Raw genomic sequence first — 16,097 nt, 5'->3', positions numbered from 1 at the left:
TCAGTGTAGGAACGACCCCCCCCCACCCCCGCCAAGCTCTGTCCTTGAGCCCTGACGTGCTGCTTCTCTGAGCTCCCACGGAGCCTTGTGCCATCCTTCTTGGTCACTCCTCCTTCCCCCGCTGCCCAGGGTCCACAAGCTCCGGGACACCAGCAGCCCAGGGCACGGGCGTTCTGGTGGCTGGATGGTCATCGTGTTAGAACGTGGAGCTCACGGAGCCACGTGCCTCTTTAGGTGAGACTCATCCCGTGGCAGGATAAATCTCTGTTGGTTGCAGTGATCCTGATTGTTAGGTTGAAGGCCAAGTCTGTAGTAGAAACAACAGCAACAACCACAACCTCAAGTAGGCTGCACAGCTGCGCCGCGGTGTCACAGATGAAAATCAGTGAGACTCCATGACTGTTGCCTGCAACGCCCTGTGCCTCTTCCTCGTGGAAACACTGAACACCCCTTCCTGGTGGCAGAGCGGACACCCTGGTCAGCCCAAGCAGCTCCTTTGTAATTTGTTCCAGTGCTCTAGGCCTTTGGCATGCTGAAGGCACCAAAAAAAAAAAAAAAGAAAAGAAAAAAAAAGCTTGCCTCAGTTTACCAAAATGACAATGATACTCTATTAAAATTAGTAAAAATATTTTATTGAATTTCAGGAACTTGGTAATTTTAAAATGTCAAATCTTGGCACACAAATTACCACTACACTTTCTAAGGTTGTGGAGGTTAGGACTGGAAGATTGTCACTTATCGCCTCGTGTCACACAGCACAGAGATCCGAGTCCTGGCCCCGCCCTGCCCCTTCTGACCACGACTCAGGGTCTGTGCTGCTGTTCTAGGGACGGCGGCCAAGGGGGTGGTGTCTTCAAGGAGCTCAGCTGCTCACGTGGAGACTGACGGCGCCAGAGCGAAGATGGGTCCGAAATCATGCCCGGACTCCTCAGAACGCGCCTGTCATGCGGCTCACACGTGCGTTTTTTCGTGGTTTTGTTGGGTTCAGGGCAAAGCTGTTGACGTTCCTAGTCCCTCGGGGGCTCAGAAGTTTGGCAAAGGTCAAAGCAGAAACCTCCTGAAGTAACACATTCAGGAGCAGCCAGCGAACAGCTGGGAGTTCAGGGCTACGTGTCTGCCGAAGGGTCCCAGGCAGCAAGCAGGGTGGCAGGGACGCGGACTCAGGGACCCGGGGTGTCGCGAGGGCGCTCGGAAATTCAGACCTAACGGAACATTTTTAAGAGCTCTGGGCCGTGGCTCTTTGTCAATCCACGGGTTTCCTGGCCTCTCCTGGCCTCTCCCTGATATTCTTGCATTTCCACCTGCCAGTCGACGAGCCAAGTGAACGAGGCAAGCGGAGCGAAAAGGCCCCCAAGCCCTCTGGAGAAGGTACACGCCAGCTACTTTACACCAAAAAACCAGCCGCCTCTGTGTCAAAATTTGAGAACTGGATGCTTTTTTTTCTTTTTAAACCTACAATCCCAGCAGAAATCCCTCCAGACCCACACAGTGTCTTGTGTTTTAGGCTCGGAAATGACCAACGGAGGGACCGGGCTTCCTTAGGGAGCATCTGCCCGTCTTTCTGGACGGTGACAGGGACACGGCTGTGTAGACACATCTCCAGGAGGACATACGATGCGTTTGCCCAATCCAGAGTTCCTGCTGGGGTCAGTCCTGACCACTCACCTGCCCAGAGCTCAGGCAGGGCCTACAGAAGCCACAACTGGCAGGTCCGGACCACTCAGTGGAGCGACCTGACCCTCCACAAGACACAACTGCAACCCGAGTTATTTTGCAAATTGCAAACCTCCTGAGTAAAAAGACAAAAATATACATCCCAAGGTGTCTGTAAAGTGCCCGGAAGTTGCAGACCGCTGCCCTGAGGTGCTCTGAGCCACCAGGAGGGGCTGCAGCGTGCAGCTCAGATCTGGCTACTGTCACACGTGGTATCATTCACATGATGGTTTCGTTTTTATTTTCTAAATGGCTGAGTTAGAAATCCAGCTAGTGTGCAGTAATTTCATAATTTTTAATACGCATCATCTGCAGTAACATTGTGACAGCTCCATACTGGGGGTGACACACAATACTTAGAACAGATTTATCATATTTGGTCTGTAGGTAAATTATAAATGTTTTAAAATTGCCTAAATATACCATTCTGAGCCGTTTCATTCCACCAGGAAAATACAGGGTTTTTTTCCTCTCTTTAAAAAAAATTAAATACCAAAATAACTACATTTAAATAAATAACATGATGATGATGACATTTTAAAGTTCACAATAAGGCCAAAGCCCTCTTCTGTTTGCACAGCTGCTCAGCCCTGACCCCCTGGAACACTCTGGAAAGGCCCGTGGCTTTCTTCTGGGGACAGTGTGACTGAGGCCGGGTGGGGCCCCTACTGCTCACTGTCTCACCTTTGTTTCCTTTCGTCTCACTTTTGTTTTTTGTAGGAGAGAAGTCAGCGTTAGGACTGCTTCAGTTCTGAGAGGCTGAGGGGGATTTCCTGTTACAAACCAGAGAAGGACCTGGATGTTTCCGAGACCCTCCTGTCCGCACGCTCGGCTTCTGCTCCGCCCCAGCACCTGCTCCCCGCGCGCCGGGCAAACCGCAGCGTTGTCAGGTGGGCGGCAGGTCGGACGATGGCTCTGGGCCCAGAAGCGGTGATAGTGACTGGCGAACGTGCCACGGGGAGACCTGTGACACTGGTCTGAAAAGGGCGTGTGGTATAAGACTGGATCTTTTTTCCAAACGAAGGAGGAACAGTTCTGTCATTTTAAACACACACAACACTTAGGAGGTTTGTTTTACTTAGAGTGGAAAAATTATGCCAGGGACAAAGTCAACACAAAGGAACAAACAACAGAAAGTAGCAGGAAAGAGACCCAGGCAAGCACAGCTCCGCGGGTCCGCCAGTTCTTTCAGTCACGGTTAACGTGCGGCCCAGCGCGGGCGTCCGTCTGTCTAGCCTGTCTGTCCATCCGTCCTAGATGCAGCCGGCACCTGCTCTAACACGGAAAACCCGCAGATGTCATCCTGCGGCTCCGGCTGAACAGTAACAGGACAGAAAAAAGGAAATCACTCCATAGGCTGAAAACAAACAACAAAAACAAAACTACATTGTTTCTTTTCCCCAAAGAAATCGACACGGAAGGTCCTGTGTGATTCCAAAGTTTCCAGAGTAGAAATGGAGCGATCGGAAATGTCAAAGACCCCGTTATTTTGTAAAGAAAGGACACCTCAAAATATGCTAATTCCACATGTGAACAACAAAATACTGTCTCATCTACCAGTGCCGGCCCCAAGGGTCCTGGGAGGGTGGCAGGGGCGGTCCCCGCCCTGTGCCGGCAGCTCCGCCGTGGAGGGACAAGCTGAGCTCGGGGTGGGGAGACGCCGCCGGAACCAGGTTTTGTTGCATGTGGTTTTGTTCAGGTGTGACTTCTGTCTTTTAGGAGTTTTAAGGCCACCTGGGTTTTGTGTTTTCAGTGCTGAGGTGAAGTCCAACCGCAGGGCCCTCTACCCACCGAGACAGCGCGCTCCGAGTGTCGGTGAGAGGCAGTGTCTCCTTTTGGCACCACAGAGTTGATAGTAAAGTAAGAAAAGCTGTCCCAGCCGCTAGTTTTGGACACCTTTCTCCCTGCCGGCTGCCGGCGGCGCGTCCACGCTCAGGGCGAGGACGATGCTCTCGCCGTCGTCCGTCTTGACCCGCTTCAGCTCCGGCTGCTCCGTCTGGCCGCCATTCTGGCGCTTGGTGGGCAGCGACGCCGACGCCGACGCATGCGTGGCCAACATGTGCAGGGGACTTGCCGCCGCTGCAAAGAGACAGTGAGTCAGACCCCGTCCTCGTCCCCCCGCAGGCCCCCGGGGGCGCACCCCCTGCTGCAGGCTCTCTGCCCAGAGCGCCGGCTCCCGCGTGGCACTGCTGTGGGGCACAGGAGTCTGGACTGGACTCCAGGGACCAGAAACCCTAGAGCAAGTGAACTCATCAGTGGGTATTCTCAGTGACAGCTGGCAGCCTTATCATCCGAAACAATGTGCATCTTTCACAGAATCGGGGGTGGGGGGAGGCTGAGGCTCGGGGTCAGGCACAGGGGCTGCCGCTGGCCTTCTCCTTGGTGCGGAGACCCCTCGTGCCCCCCCGTTGCACTGGATGCTCCCGATCACACATGAGTTTGGGAGCGGGCATGTGGCTCAGGCTACCAGGGAGCTGCCAACAAGGAGAGCCCAGAGTCTGCCACCGACTCCCCTTCTGAGCCCCGGGAACCTGGGGAGCTTATAAGCAGACACGTGCCCACAAGCCCCCAGGCTTGTGGAGAGGATACTCTCTGCCAGCATCCCTATCAGTGTCCCAACGTGAGGTCCCTAATTCCTGGTGCTACCTTCAGGCCCCTCCTCAGACCAAGCCCGGGAAACAGCCTGGGGAGCAGAGATGAGGGGGAGAGAAGACCGATGGGGGACTGTGTCCTAGAGCGGAAGTAGCAGATGAGCCAAGGTTGCCCTGACGACTCGGAAGGAAGGAAGGCAAGGCTCAGGCCACAGGGGGGCGAACCGGAAACTGAAATGCAAGGCCAAGGGACCGGGCCCTAAGCCCAGGTGCTGAGCGGCGGACTCGTCCACGAAGCTACAGGGGCGCAAGAAGCCGGGGTGCACAGGAGGTACAGGCTCCCTCCCAGGGCCCAGCTGGGGATGCACACCGGCTGCTACACAGACTCAGCCTGACCACTGGGCTGGCGCAGGGGCCGCCAGGGTGAGCCACAGGCATGGGAAGCAATTCCGCAGTTTAGAGCAACCTTTCTTGTACTTGACTCAGGGAGCGCCTAGCATATTGCGTCTCCGGAGAGTCTCCTCACACAGGGGCTTAGGCATCACTGCCATGTGGCCCGGTCATGAGACGGCACCTGTCCTACTTGATTTTTGCCGGACGAGCTACAGCCAACCAAGGTCTTCCAGATCTCGGCCACCTGGGTGACCACAGAGAAGCAGTGTTGACCTCGTACGCTTCATCTGCCAGCTTGTCTGCTGGCTTTGTGCCCACGAAGGCCCGCTGTGTGGGACACATGGGGCTGGGAGGAGGGCCCTGTGGAGAACATACCTCGGGACCCAGACAGGGGGCCGGGGTGGGGCTCTGCACGTGGCCACGCCCTCCGGGAACAAAGAAAGGGACCAGCTAGACCCTGGCTGACTGGGGGGCCTCTGATTCCTCCGTACCATGTGTGCCTTCATCAGGAGTAAGTGCCCTGTCCCGGGCACAAGAGCCCGTGCGGCTGCTGGGGCAGCGCTGACAGGCTGCCCGAGTTCCCCACCGGGACACACAGCATAAGCGCGCCTGACACACACGTGAGTGAACTGAGCCACGCAGCACACTGGCACTTGTTGCCGTTTGTCAGCTGACGCAGACACACCGTTTTCCGTGTCTCTGGCGAGAGACAACTTACTTAGCCTGCACTGGTGACTCACGGACACGGAGCGTGCCCAAAAGCAGCTTGTCTAACCCTCGCGTCCGGAAGGCGCATCCCAGCCCGCGGCGCCTGTGGAACCAGACCTTCCCGGGACTGTGCGTCGGGCTCGTTTTAAACGGGAAAGTCAACAGAAAACAGTGAGAACTGAGCCCTGGAGGAGGGAACACTTGTGTTCGACCTCAGGGGAGCCACCCCGAACCCGCGTGCCCTGCGGGGCCTGACCAGGGACCGCAGACCACCATGAGCAGGCAAACACGGGGGGTCGAGTGCACGAGGTCCTCTCTGAAGGCTCCCAGAGCCCGGCCTCAGAGGCGCAGCCGGCGGCAGGGGTGATGGAGCAACACGGCCCCTCGGGGGGGCGCCTCCACCCTCCTGCGCCCCTCAGAGGAGTTCGGGGTGGCCCCCCACTGCAGACCCGCTGCCTGAGCAGGTACTCTGCTGGCTCCGGATGCAGCCCTGCAAGGGGCCCGGGGGAGGCCGGGCCGCATGGGGGCCCAGGGGCAGGCACCCGGACACAGGCACCTGCGCCCCCATAAGACCCTCCCACCTCCTTAAAACCCGGCAGGCCAGACCCCTCGCACCCGGACCTCAAAGCAGCACAAGCCGGAGGACTGGAGGCCACTTCCTGCAAGGAGAAGGGAGGACGGCTGCGAGTACGATGGAGACACTTCAGGACGAGTGAAGGGTCGGCCTGGGACTTCTCCTTTAGGGTCACAGGAGAACAGGGTCCGTAGAGTGAGGCGACTTTTCTTCTTGACACCCTCTGCCCCCTGACAGAGGCCTAGGCTAAGCAGTCCCAGCAGAGACCCACGGAGTACCTTTGGCCAGAACCACAGCCCAGCGGGGGGAGAGAGACTGAGGAATGGTCAGAAGCACGTTTTACTGGGGCGCCTGGGGGGCTCAGTCAGTGAAGCACCTGCCTTCGGCTCAGGTCATGATCTCAGCGTTCTGGAACGGGCCAGTGTTGTCAGGCTCTCTGCTTAGCGGGGAAGCCTGCTTCTCCCTCTCCCTCTGCCTGCTGCTCCCCCAGCTTATACTCTCTCTCTCTCTCTCTGATTAAAAAAAAAAAAGATTTTATTTACTTAAGATTTTGTTTATTTGACAGAGAGAAACAGCGAGAGAGGGAACACAAGCATCAGGAGAGGGAGAAGCAGGCCGCCCGCGGAGCAGGGAGCCCGATGCGGGGCTCGATCCCAGGAGCCCAGGATCATGACCTGAGCAGAAGGCAGACGCTTAACGACGGAGCCCCCCGGGTGGCCCATAAATAAAATCTTAAAAAAAAAACAACCAAAAACATTTTCTGGGAAGCAGGTCCAGCAGCCCCAGAAGCTGCCAGGAAGAGGCTCCATCGCACTGCCCAGGCCTGACTTCCATACTCACTCTGAGGCCAGCATCATTCCCGATACCAAAGCAGACAAAACTACTCTAAGTAAACCGCGGACGTCCCTGACAAATGGGGGACGAATACCCTCAACAAGCCCGGAGCAATCCAAATCCCACAGCGTCTTGAAAGGGTCATACACCAAGACCAGGCGGGACTCACCGCAGGGGTGTGAGCGTGATTAAACATAAGCCCAACCAGGGCAGCACACGACATTAATAAAGGAAAAAGCCCACATGAATCATTTTAACACAGAAAAAGCATGTGACAGGGGCACCTGGGGGGCTTAGCTGGTTAAGGCCCAAATTTGGCTCGGGCTGTAATCTCAGGTCGTGGGACTGAGCCCCCTGCAGGGCTCCCTGCTCAGTGGGGAGTCGGCTTGACAGTCTCTCCCTCTGCTCCTCCCCCACCCCCAAGCAGGCACGCTCTTCAAAAAACAAAACAGCAAGGCTGTGACAGGATCCAGCACCCTCGGGTGACAAAGCTACTCAGCAGACCAGAGGGCAGACAGTAACATAAAGTCTGTAAATGGCAACCACAGCTGACATCAGCCTCCATGGTGACAGACAAAGCTCTCCCCTGAAGGCCGGAGCAGGACAAGGTGCTTGCTTTTGCCACTGAGGTTCGGCAGCTCGCTGGGGTCCCGGCCCTGGCAGTTAGGCAGCAAGAGGAAGTAAAGGACATCCAAATGGAAAAGAAGCCAGACTCTCTCTACCGGAGACGACACAGTCTTTGTTTATAGAAAATCCTAATAAATCCACACAAGAAAACCCCCTAAACTAGAAACTAGTACAACTAATAAGTGAATTCAGCCAAGTTGCAGGGAACGATAGCAACAGGCAGAAACTGGCTGGATTTCTCTATGGTAGCAGCGAACAACTTCAGAAAGAAATTAAGAAAACAGTCCCAAAGGAGTAACCTAGGAAGAAATTTAAGCTAGATTTTTACACTGAAAGCTACAGAACGTTGCTGGAAGAAATTAAAGGAGACCTGAACAAATGGAAAGACGTCCATGCTCACAGACTGAAAGATGGGACATTCCCAGCACACTACTGTCCAGAGCAATCTACAGGCTCAGGGCAGTCCCTATCAAAATCCCAAATGCCTTTTTGGCAGAAATGGAAAAGCTGATCTTAAAATTTGCATAGAACTGCTTGGTATCCACAACAGTCAAAACAATCTTGGGGAAAGAACGAACAAAGTTGGAGGACTCATACTTCCCAATTTTAAAACTTCTACAAAACTATAAACATCAAAACCGTGGCTTTGGCGTAAGGGCAGACACGAAGATCAATAAAACAGAACTGAGAGAAACAAACCCATACATCTGAGGTTGAGTGATTTCCCATTTTTTTTAAACAATTTTTTTTTTTAAGATTTACTTATTTGACAGAGGAAGAGAGAGCGCGCGCATGCCCGCACAAGGAGGGGAGGGGCAGAGGGAGAGGGTGAACCAGGCTCTCCGCCGAGCAGAGGGCCCAATCCCAGGACCCCAGGATCACAACCCAAGCAGAAGGCTGATGCTTAACCAACTGAGGCGCCCAGGCTCTCAAGTGATTTTCAGGAAGGGTGACAAAACCATTCAGTGGGGGAAAGTACAGTTTCTTCAAAGGGTGCTGGGGACAACTGGGCATCCACATGCCAAAGAATGAAGTCAGGCCCTTACCTCACATTATATACAGAAATTAACTCAAAACGGATCAAAGACCTAAACATTAGAGCTGAAACTACACAGCTCTTAGTAGAGGAAAACACAGGGGTAAATCGTCATGACCTCAGACGTGGCAATGGATTCTGAGCAAGGACACCCCAAAGCCCAAGACAAGGGAAAAGAGAGAAACAAGATGCCACAACTGAAATTGGTGCATCCGGGACGCCATCAAGAAAGCGAAGACAAAAACCGCCGAATGGGAGGAAGTATCTGCAAATCACACATCTGATTAGGACCTAGTATTCAGGATATATAAAGAGCTCCTAGAACTCAACAAAAAATGGGCAGAGGACTTAGAGGCATCTGTTTGAAGAAGACATACCAATAACCAAGCAGATGAAAAGATGCTCAACACCATTAGTCATGAAGGAAATGCAGATCAAAACTACAGATACCTGAGGTGCCTGGGTGGCTCAGCTGGTTGAGCCTCTGACTCCTGATTTCAGCTCAGGTCATGATCTCAAGGGTCGTGGGATTGAGCCCTACCCCAGGCTCCACGCTCCACTGGCGATCTACTGGATCTTCTGGAGAGTCTCCCTCTGCCCGTCCCCCGCTTTCCCCTCTCTTCAACCACCACCACCACACTGATAATCACTTTACACCCACCAAGATGGCCACGAGGGGAAAAAAAAAACCAGAAAATACCAAGTGATGGTCAGCATGTGGACAAATCAGAACCTCACATATCACTGGTGGGAATGCAAAATGTAGCCGCTGTGGCAAATAGTTTGGCAGTTCCTCAATAAATTAAACACAGCCTTGCCATATCAACGAGCAGTTCTACTCCTGGGTTTACAACTCCCAAACTCAATGCATATGCACGAATGTTTACAGCAGTACTATTCATAACAACCAAATGTCCATCAGCTGACGAATGAGCCAACAAAAATGGAAACATATTCAGCCATAGAGAAGAGCTGACCTAGGCTACATCAGTGAACCTCAAACATGATGCTAAGAGAGACCAGATATAAAAGGCCACATATTTTATTTACAGGAAATGTCCAGTGTAGGTAAACCCACAGAGACAGCAGATTAGTGGCCACCAGGGGAAACAGGAAGTGACTGTTCACTGGGTACACAGTTTTTTTTTGAACTCATTAGAGGTGATGGTTTCAAAACACTGTGAATGGACTTTATGCCACTGACTTGTACACTTCAAAATAGTCATATTGTGTTATGTATATTTTAATATTACTTAAAAAAAAAGAAGCTCTGAATCCTAAAGAGATACTGGGTATAAAAGGATTATTGCTAATTTTAAAAACCACAATAATGGCATGGTGCTTACACAGTACAAGGAAATTCCTTTGGAGATGCTGAAATATTAATAGCTGAAATGACACTGGGTCTGGATCTGGATGGGGAACAGACAGGGAAGAACGAAATAAGATGGGCTGTGAGTTAATTTCCGGAATGTTAGACCTTTTCCACAGTAACAAGCTTAAAAGAAAAATATCAAAGCTGCTGACATTCACAATTGATTAATAGCAGGTCCTGCTTTCCCTTCTCAAGAGTGACTTGCACAGGTAAAGGAAGTCACAGGCCATGCAGCCCCCAAGCGACACCTGACACCGTGGAAGGAGAGCCACCTCCAGGCTCCCCTCCTTGTCCACGGAGTCTTGAAGTTCATCTGCCATCTCTGCCCCTTCTCCAAAGCGCCTCCTTCACCCACTCAGCCGGGCGCCCCTGCTGGGGAGGAGGACGTCAGGATGGGACGGGAAACAAAGGGAGACTGAAAACAGATGCCGTGACGGAGCGTCATTACTGACTGGATAAAAAACACTTTTCCAAGCCAGTGATTTCTAAGAAAAGACTGCAACCAAATTAAGGAACCAATAAACAGATAATTTAGAATGGTTTTTGCCAAAAGATGACTGAAACTGGAAGGAGTTTCGGTATTTTTTTCTACCCTTCCTCCTTCTGAGAGGGAACAAGGTCTCAGGGCTGGCCCTGCGGTGACAGTCAATGGTAACTCTGTGGCTTTCTTTAAAGCCCCGAGATTGAGAAGTTCATCTTTAATACAATTTTAGTTTGTCTTATAAGAATTATATTTTTTGGTTTTTTTTTCCGCCAAGATTTATTTATTTATTTTAGAGAAAGAGTGTGCATGAGCAGGCAGGGTGGGGGGGGGATCTCAAACAGACTCCACACTGAGCGTGGAGCCCGACATGGGCTCACCGGCCTGAGATCATGACCTGAGCTGAAACCAAGAGTCAGACACTTAACAGGCTGCATCACCCAGGTGCCCTCATTATTTTTGGTTTTGATCGACTGTAGTAATAACAATTGATAAATCAACCCGTACAGTCACAACGAAATCTTTAACATTTCTGCATTCTCTTGCTGCAGGGTAAAAAATGTGCTCAATCAACCACATTCAAGCATAAAGTATTTGGCGTTTGTCCAAGATCCATGAGGGTGTGAGACACAGCGACAAGGGCAGAAGGGCCCGTCTGGGTGTTGGTATGTCCTGAGAGTAGGTATCAAATCAGGGCAGGATTCAGAACCAGCAGCACATTTAAGAGAAGGGTGTAAAGTTTTTATTCTCAAACATCAATATTTTTAATAGTGGACAACTTAATCCTTTACTTAATAAATTTGTGAAGAAAAATTTTAGATGCCAACTTACACATGTGAAAGGGATACACAGTTTTCCCAACTCCTTCAAGCAGAGAGGCGGACATAAAAGGCCCCTGACCGGCACTAGTGGTTCTCGGACAACCTGGACTGCGCCAGAAATGCACATTCTTGGGCCCCAGGCCACACCTGCTCATTCAGGGACTCTGAGAGGGAATCCGAGAGGGACTCTGACGCACATGACACCTGGGAAGCACCGGCACCCACGGCTTCACACTGAGCAGGACTCAAACCAGAAGAGGACCGACCCATCCACCTCCCAACGCCACCTGCTTCCAGCCGCACCCAGGACCCGACGGGTTTGCTCCATCGAGACCAGCCACAATGACAAACTTATTCAGAGAGAAAAGAGCAAGACCCGAACAACTCTTAAGAGACACGGAGCCTGAGAAGAAAGCATTTTAAATGGGTAACTTTGCAAATTTCTCCATCGGTCCATAGGCTGGCATGTGCTCATCAAAACAAAGAACGCCCAAAAAAGGTTCCAGATCGTGTCCCTCCATGGCATCTGGGGTGAGGCAGTCAGAGGTAAATGCAGGTCTCCTCCGTCCCTTAACAGCTCAGTAAGGAGTGGGAGGTCGACACAATGAAGACTCCCGTTCCCTACCCTCTCTCGAAGCAACTGTCCGTGGGCACAGAGAGCTGCTTTTGGCCAGCGGCCTGACTCCACTGCTCGAGGTCCTGCCGGCCGCTGCTGAGTCCTACCGGACAGTGCACTGCACGTGCCCGGGCAAGGACCCGCGGCTGAAACCGAAGCAGCAGTAAGGACACGGGATTCCCACCCTTCACCCGGCTCCACAAGTCCGGCCAAAAGGAGTTCCCTGGGCCCTCATTTAAAATCCAAGCTCCCCTGGCCTGTCCTATCTTCTCTACTCACTGACGTCAGAACATTCGTGGAGAGCTCAGGCATACCACATGCACACCCGGGGGGGCGCTGCCACTGGACAGATCTGCTGAGGCACCCCTCCGGGGGGAATTTCAGCAGGTGGGTACCAGCACCCAAACCTCTTGTTACCTGTAGACCACGCCCAGGAGTCTACACACAGCAAGGCAGGAGTATTTCCCTCTGGGTATTTACAGGAACACTAAGCTCAAACGGGTCCTCCAGGGGGATCCGTGAGAGCTGACACTCACAACCACTCAGCAGGTACCCTACAGCACTAGTAGGTTTCCTATAGTTTAGGGACACCTCAGTGGCTTCGTTAAGCATCTGTCTTCGGCTCAGGTCATGATCCTAGGGTCCTGGGATTGAGCCCTGGGTCGGGCTCCCTGCTCAGTGGGGAGCCTGCTTCTCCCTCTGCTGCTCCCCCTGCTTGTGCTCTGACAAATAAAATCTTAAACAAAAAGGTTTCCTATGGTTTAGAAACGCAAACATGTCCTCAGACAAAAATTAAAATTGTAACAGTTGGAACCAAAAGAAAGAACAGTGCCGTTCATAAAAAGGAGAGCAAAGGACCTTTGCTCTTGGTATCTGGACCCTATTACCTGTGGAGGACAGTGCTTACCATTGTTCACCTGGCCGTGGACGGCGGCAGGGACTGGCACCACGTGAGTCCCATTTTGTGTTACAGTTTTTATTGGCAGCTGGTGCTGACCCAGAGATGCCTGCTGCACTATGGTGACCGTCTGGACAGGGGTGGTCTGTGGCGTCTGAATGATCCGGCCAGCAGCACCCAGCGTGGCATGGCTAATCGCAGGAATAGGTTCCACTTTCACTGAAATTTAAAAAAAGAGGCAAAGAAATGATACCAATTGATATTACTGGAAAGCATCCAGAAATCTCACCAGGTGGCCGACAAACCCACGTAAGACATCACGTGCTTAGGAAAGGAGTCTGGGCAAACAAGTCCGCGGGCGTCTCAGGGCCTGAGAAACCACCTGCAGCCATTGCTTCTGTGGCTCACCTTTGACTTCTTTGTGATCACCATTCTCTTGTGGCTCTGCCTTAGGAGGGGCCAGCACGGCTGCCTGAGCGACCACGGCCTGGCCAGCGACAGTGTACGTGCTCGCTGGGGCCAGGCCAGCCACGCTGGTGACGGACACCGCAGGGATCTGATGGACGACGTGCACGGTCTGCACGACAGGCTGCTGGGAGGTCGAGGTGGTCACGGGAGCGGCGACCGTGTAGGTGACAGGCTTGATCGTCGGTGGCAGCTGCCGCTGCACGGCGATTAGAACAGGCTGACTAGACAGAGGCGAGCCTGTGGAGGACGAGGAGACAGGGGTGAGGTGGTCGCCCGCGCTCCTCCAGCCGTATCCCAGAGCCGGCCAAGCACCAGCACCCACTCACAACACAAAACGTGCCTTTCACCTTGTAACGCTGAAGTCACGCACGATGGGAGGAACAGAGTATTTTAATGGAGATATCTAATTCATGGAGGTAACGGCAAAAAATGCAATTCTTGCTCTATTCAGATCTCTTACGACACCTCTTCCCACGGTTCTTTCCTCATGAAAAAATGTCGACACGATATATGGGAAGAAGCTGCCTACTGGGGTCCGAACAAAGGGGCCACACTCCCCCAGGATCAAACTCTTTATCTCACGGTGGGTGCGAGGGAACCTCAAAGTCCGGACACACTTCCGAGCTCCGCCAACCAACTTCTGCTTCTGCTGGTTTGGGCACAGAATAAAGGAAAATCCGCGGGCGACATGTTGCCAGCACGGCCAGGAATCCCACCATATCAAAATAAGCATCTTGCCAACCACACGGGAACCCTAACAGAATTAGTTTGCCCACATGTCCGTGCCGTGTCTTTTTGTGTGCGCGGTTTTTTTTAAATTCTCCAGAATACACATTTTTACTCCGCACTGTGACTTGTACAGAAATGCTCACCATTCATTAAGTGAACAGTTTCTCCTGCCAATCAGTGTCCGGTTTGTCTAACTTTTGTTATTTCTTTGGGGGGGGATTTTTCCCTAATTTTCAAATGATGAAGCAACTAAGAAACCTTAATTCTGAACTATTTCAGGCATCTACACAGCTATTTACATAAAACGATGTTCACTGATTTTTAAACACTCACAGTGCTATTAGCTTTTCAGAACTTACCGTGTGAGACCCTATGTAGAAAGCACCAGGTACAAAGGAGCCAAGGCCTCTGCTGCGTCCCCTCTGAGGAGCCTGGCACCCCTGCCTCTCTGACCCCCTCCACCACCACTGCGCCTGCTCTGTCTCTGCACATCTCACCTGGTGCACTCTGGGCAAACCGTGCCTCCTGGATGACGGCCAGTTTGGGCTGTGAGGCGCTGGGCTCAGGCTCCAGGGGGGCCGGCGAACCTTCCCTCGACAGGCTCTCGGGGGTCTGGGCACCACTGGAGTGGGCAGACAGCACTCCAGCGTGATTGGGAGAGGCTGGGGCACTTCTGGATCACCAAAAAGAAGACAGTGGGTTTTTACAGGTAAAGCACTCATTAAGCGGCCTTGTTTCAATAAAGTGCATTCTGAAAAAAGGGTGCCATCTGTCTTCTGCCAACCGACTACAGCTCTATATGTCCTACTTTCCGTGTGAATGCCCGTGACCTGAGAGGGATCCCCAGCGAGACTCACTCAGTTGTGACGGCCCGTGTGCCAGGGCTGGGCCACCACGGCTCCGGGCCCAGCACAGGCCGCACCGCCACAGAGCTGGACCAGCTGCGCTCTCGAAGCAGCTCCTGTCCACCGGCAGCAGGAGCCGGCAGTGTGCGAGCAGGCGGGGGCCTAAGACTTACATCATGATCATGTCTGTCTGTCTGTCTTTTTGTTTAAAAAACAGAGTATCTATAAGCTAATAAAGTGTTATTTGAAAATCAGGCAATTAACATTTTATAAGTCAGTCTTGAGTTTAAGCAGCTAAAATGCGGCTTTAAAGAGCTGTTCGCAAGTCAACGGGGAAGGAACACACGCTGCTCGTCGAACACAATACATAATGAGTCCGATGAAGCCACAACGGCAACACGGGAACAGAGTGTAAAGAAAACTTCGTCAACAGTCTGAACTGTTTCGGACGCTATTAAGAGAAAGTCCATGGGTAGCATCCAACACGTCTTTTCAAATCCCCACCCCAAACATTTAATCATAATGCATTTAGCAGTTCCTTCACTTGCAAAAGGAAAATTGACCAATACATGGAAGGTAAATTCACTGACCAGTAAGTGAGGTCTTTTTTGTTTGTCTTTTTTCCTTACCTAGAGGAGAGCGGTCCCAGAGGGGTTCTAAAGCAAGGCACGCCCCTAGGCCGTCTTTTCCTAAAAGCCTGCTCTATTAATTTGCTTTCAGAAGCAGGATCTATCCTCCAGAATGAGCCTTTGCCTGGTTCTTCCTGGGAACGTGGTACTTTGATGAAATAACGATTCAGAGAGAGATTGTGGCGAATTGAATTCTATGAAACATAAAAAAATACGTAGAATTCATATATTTCTTTGCTGAGAAATCAAAATGTGCCCCAGTTTTAGTGCCCTGCAAAGCAGAAACCTAGCACTCAGCCCCTTGCAGAGGGCAGACAACTTTAAAGGCAGCACTGTGCTGGAAGGAACCAGTCCTTCTCCCCTGAGCGAAGAAGGGGCTTGGGGTGTGACCCTTCTGCCAGAGGGGGCCGGAGGCTGATACACGGCTCTGGGAACGGGGTGGCAGGGTGGGCACCAGGGGGCAAGGAGGGGACCTGGGGAACAAGGAAGGGTGGGAAATCAACACCAAAGGGAAGGAGGCAATTTCCAACAGGAAAAATGTCAACTTCCATTTTTTTTCCAGGTAGGAAACCAAGGATTATCACTGTCATCATCTGACCTTTCCTGTGGGCCTCTCCCTGCTTAGAGACAAACAGAGCCAAAATAAACCAACCCTTTAAAATACTTTTGAGCACAAAATTAGCTTATAGGAATCTGTCATAACCATCTAAAATGAATTAATCCAGTATCAAGTATTCAGCAAACCAGCAGAAGAGAAAA

General features: G+C 52.1%; 1 protein-coding gene across 1 annotated transcript in view; it reads right to left on the bottom strand.

Moving 5' to 3' along the window:
- Positions 1-1,928: 1,928 nt before the first annotated feature.
- FOXK2 (forkhead box K2) overlaps positions 1,929-16,097 on the bottom strand; it is a gene marked incomplete at its 5' end in the record, with an annotated part of 69,528 nt that continues 55,359 nt past the window's right edge. The window contains 5 exons of the mRNA XM_080825477.1: positions 1,929-3,792; positions 12,677-12,886; positions 13,076-13,372; positions 14,362-14,537; positions 15,339-15,532. Of these exons, the coding sequence (XP_080681603.1) occupies positions 3,596-3,792; positions 12,677-12,886; positions 13,076-13,372; positions 14,362-14,537; positions 15,339-15,532 (1,074 nt within the window). The 3' untranslated portion in view covers positions 1,929-3,595. The remainder of the gene's footprint in view (positions 3,793-12,676; positions 12,887-13,075; positions 13,373-14,361; positions 14,538-15,338; positions 15,533-16,097) is intronic.

This window comes from Martes martes (genome assembly GCF_963455335.1).
Source record: "Martes martes genome assembly, chromosome: 16".
Classification (NCBI taxonomy): domain Eukaryota; kingdom Metazoa; phylum Chordata; class Mammalia; order Carnivora; family Mustelidae; genus Martes; species Martes martes.
Note: the sequence above shows the minus strand (reverse complement) of the source record. Positions and strands in the feature narration are given on the sequence as shown.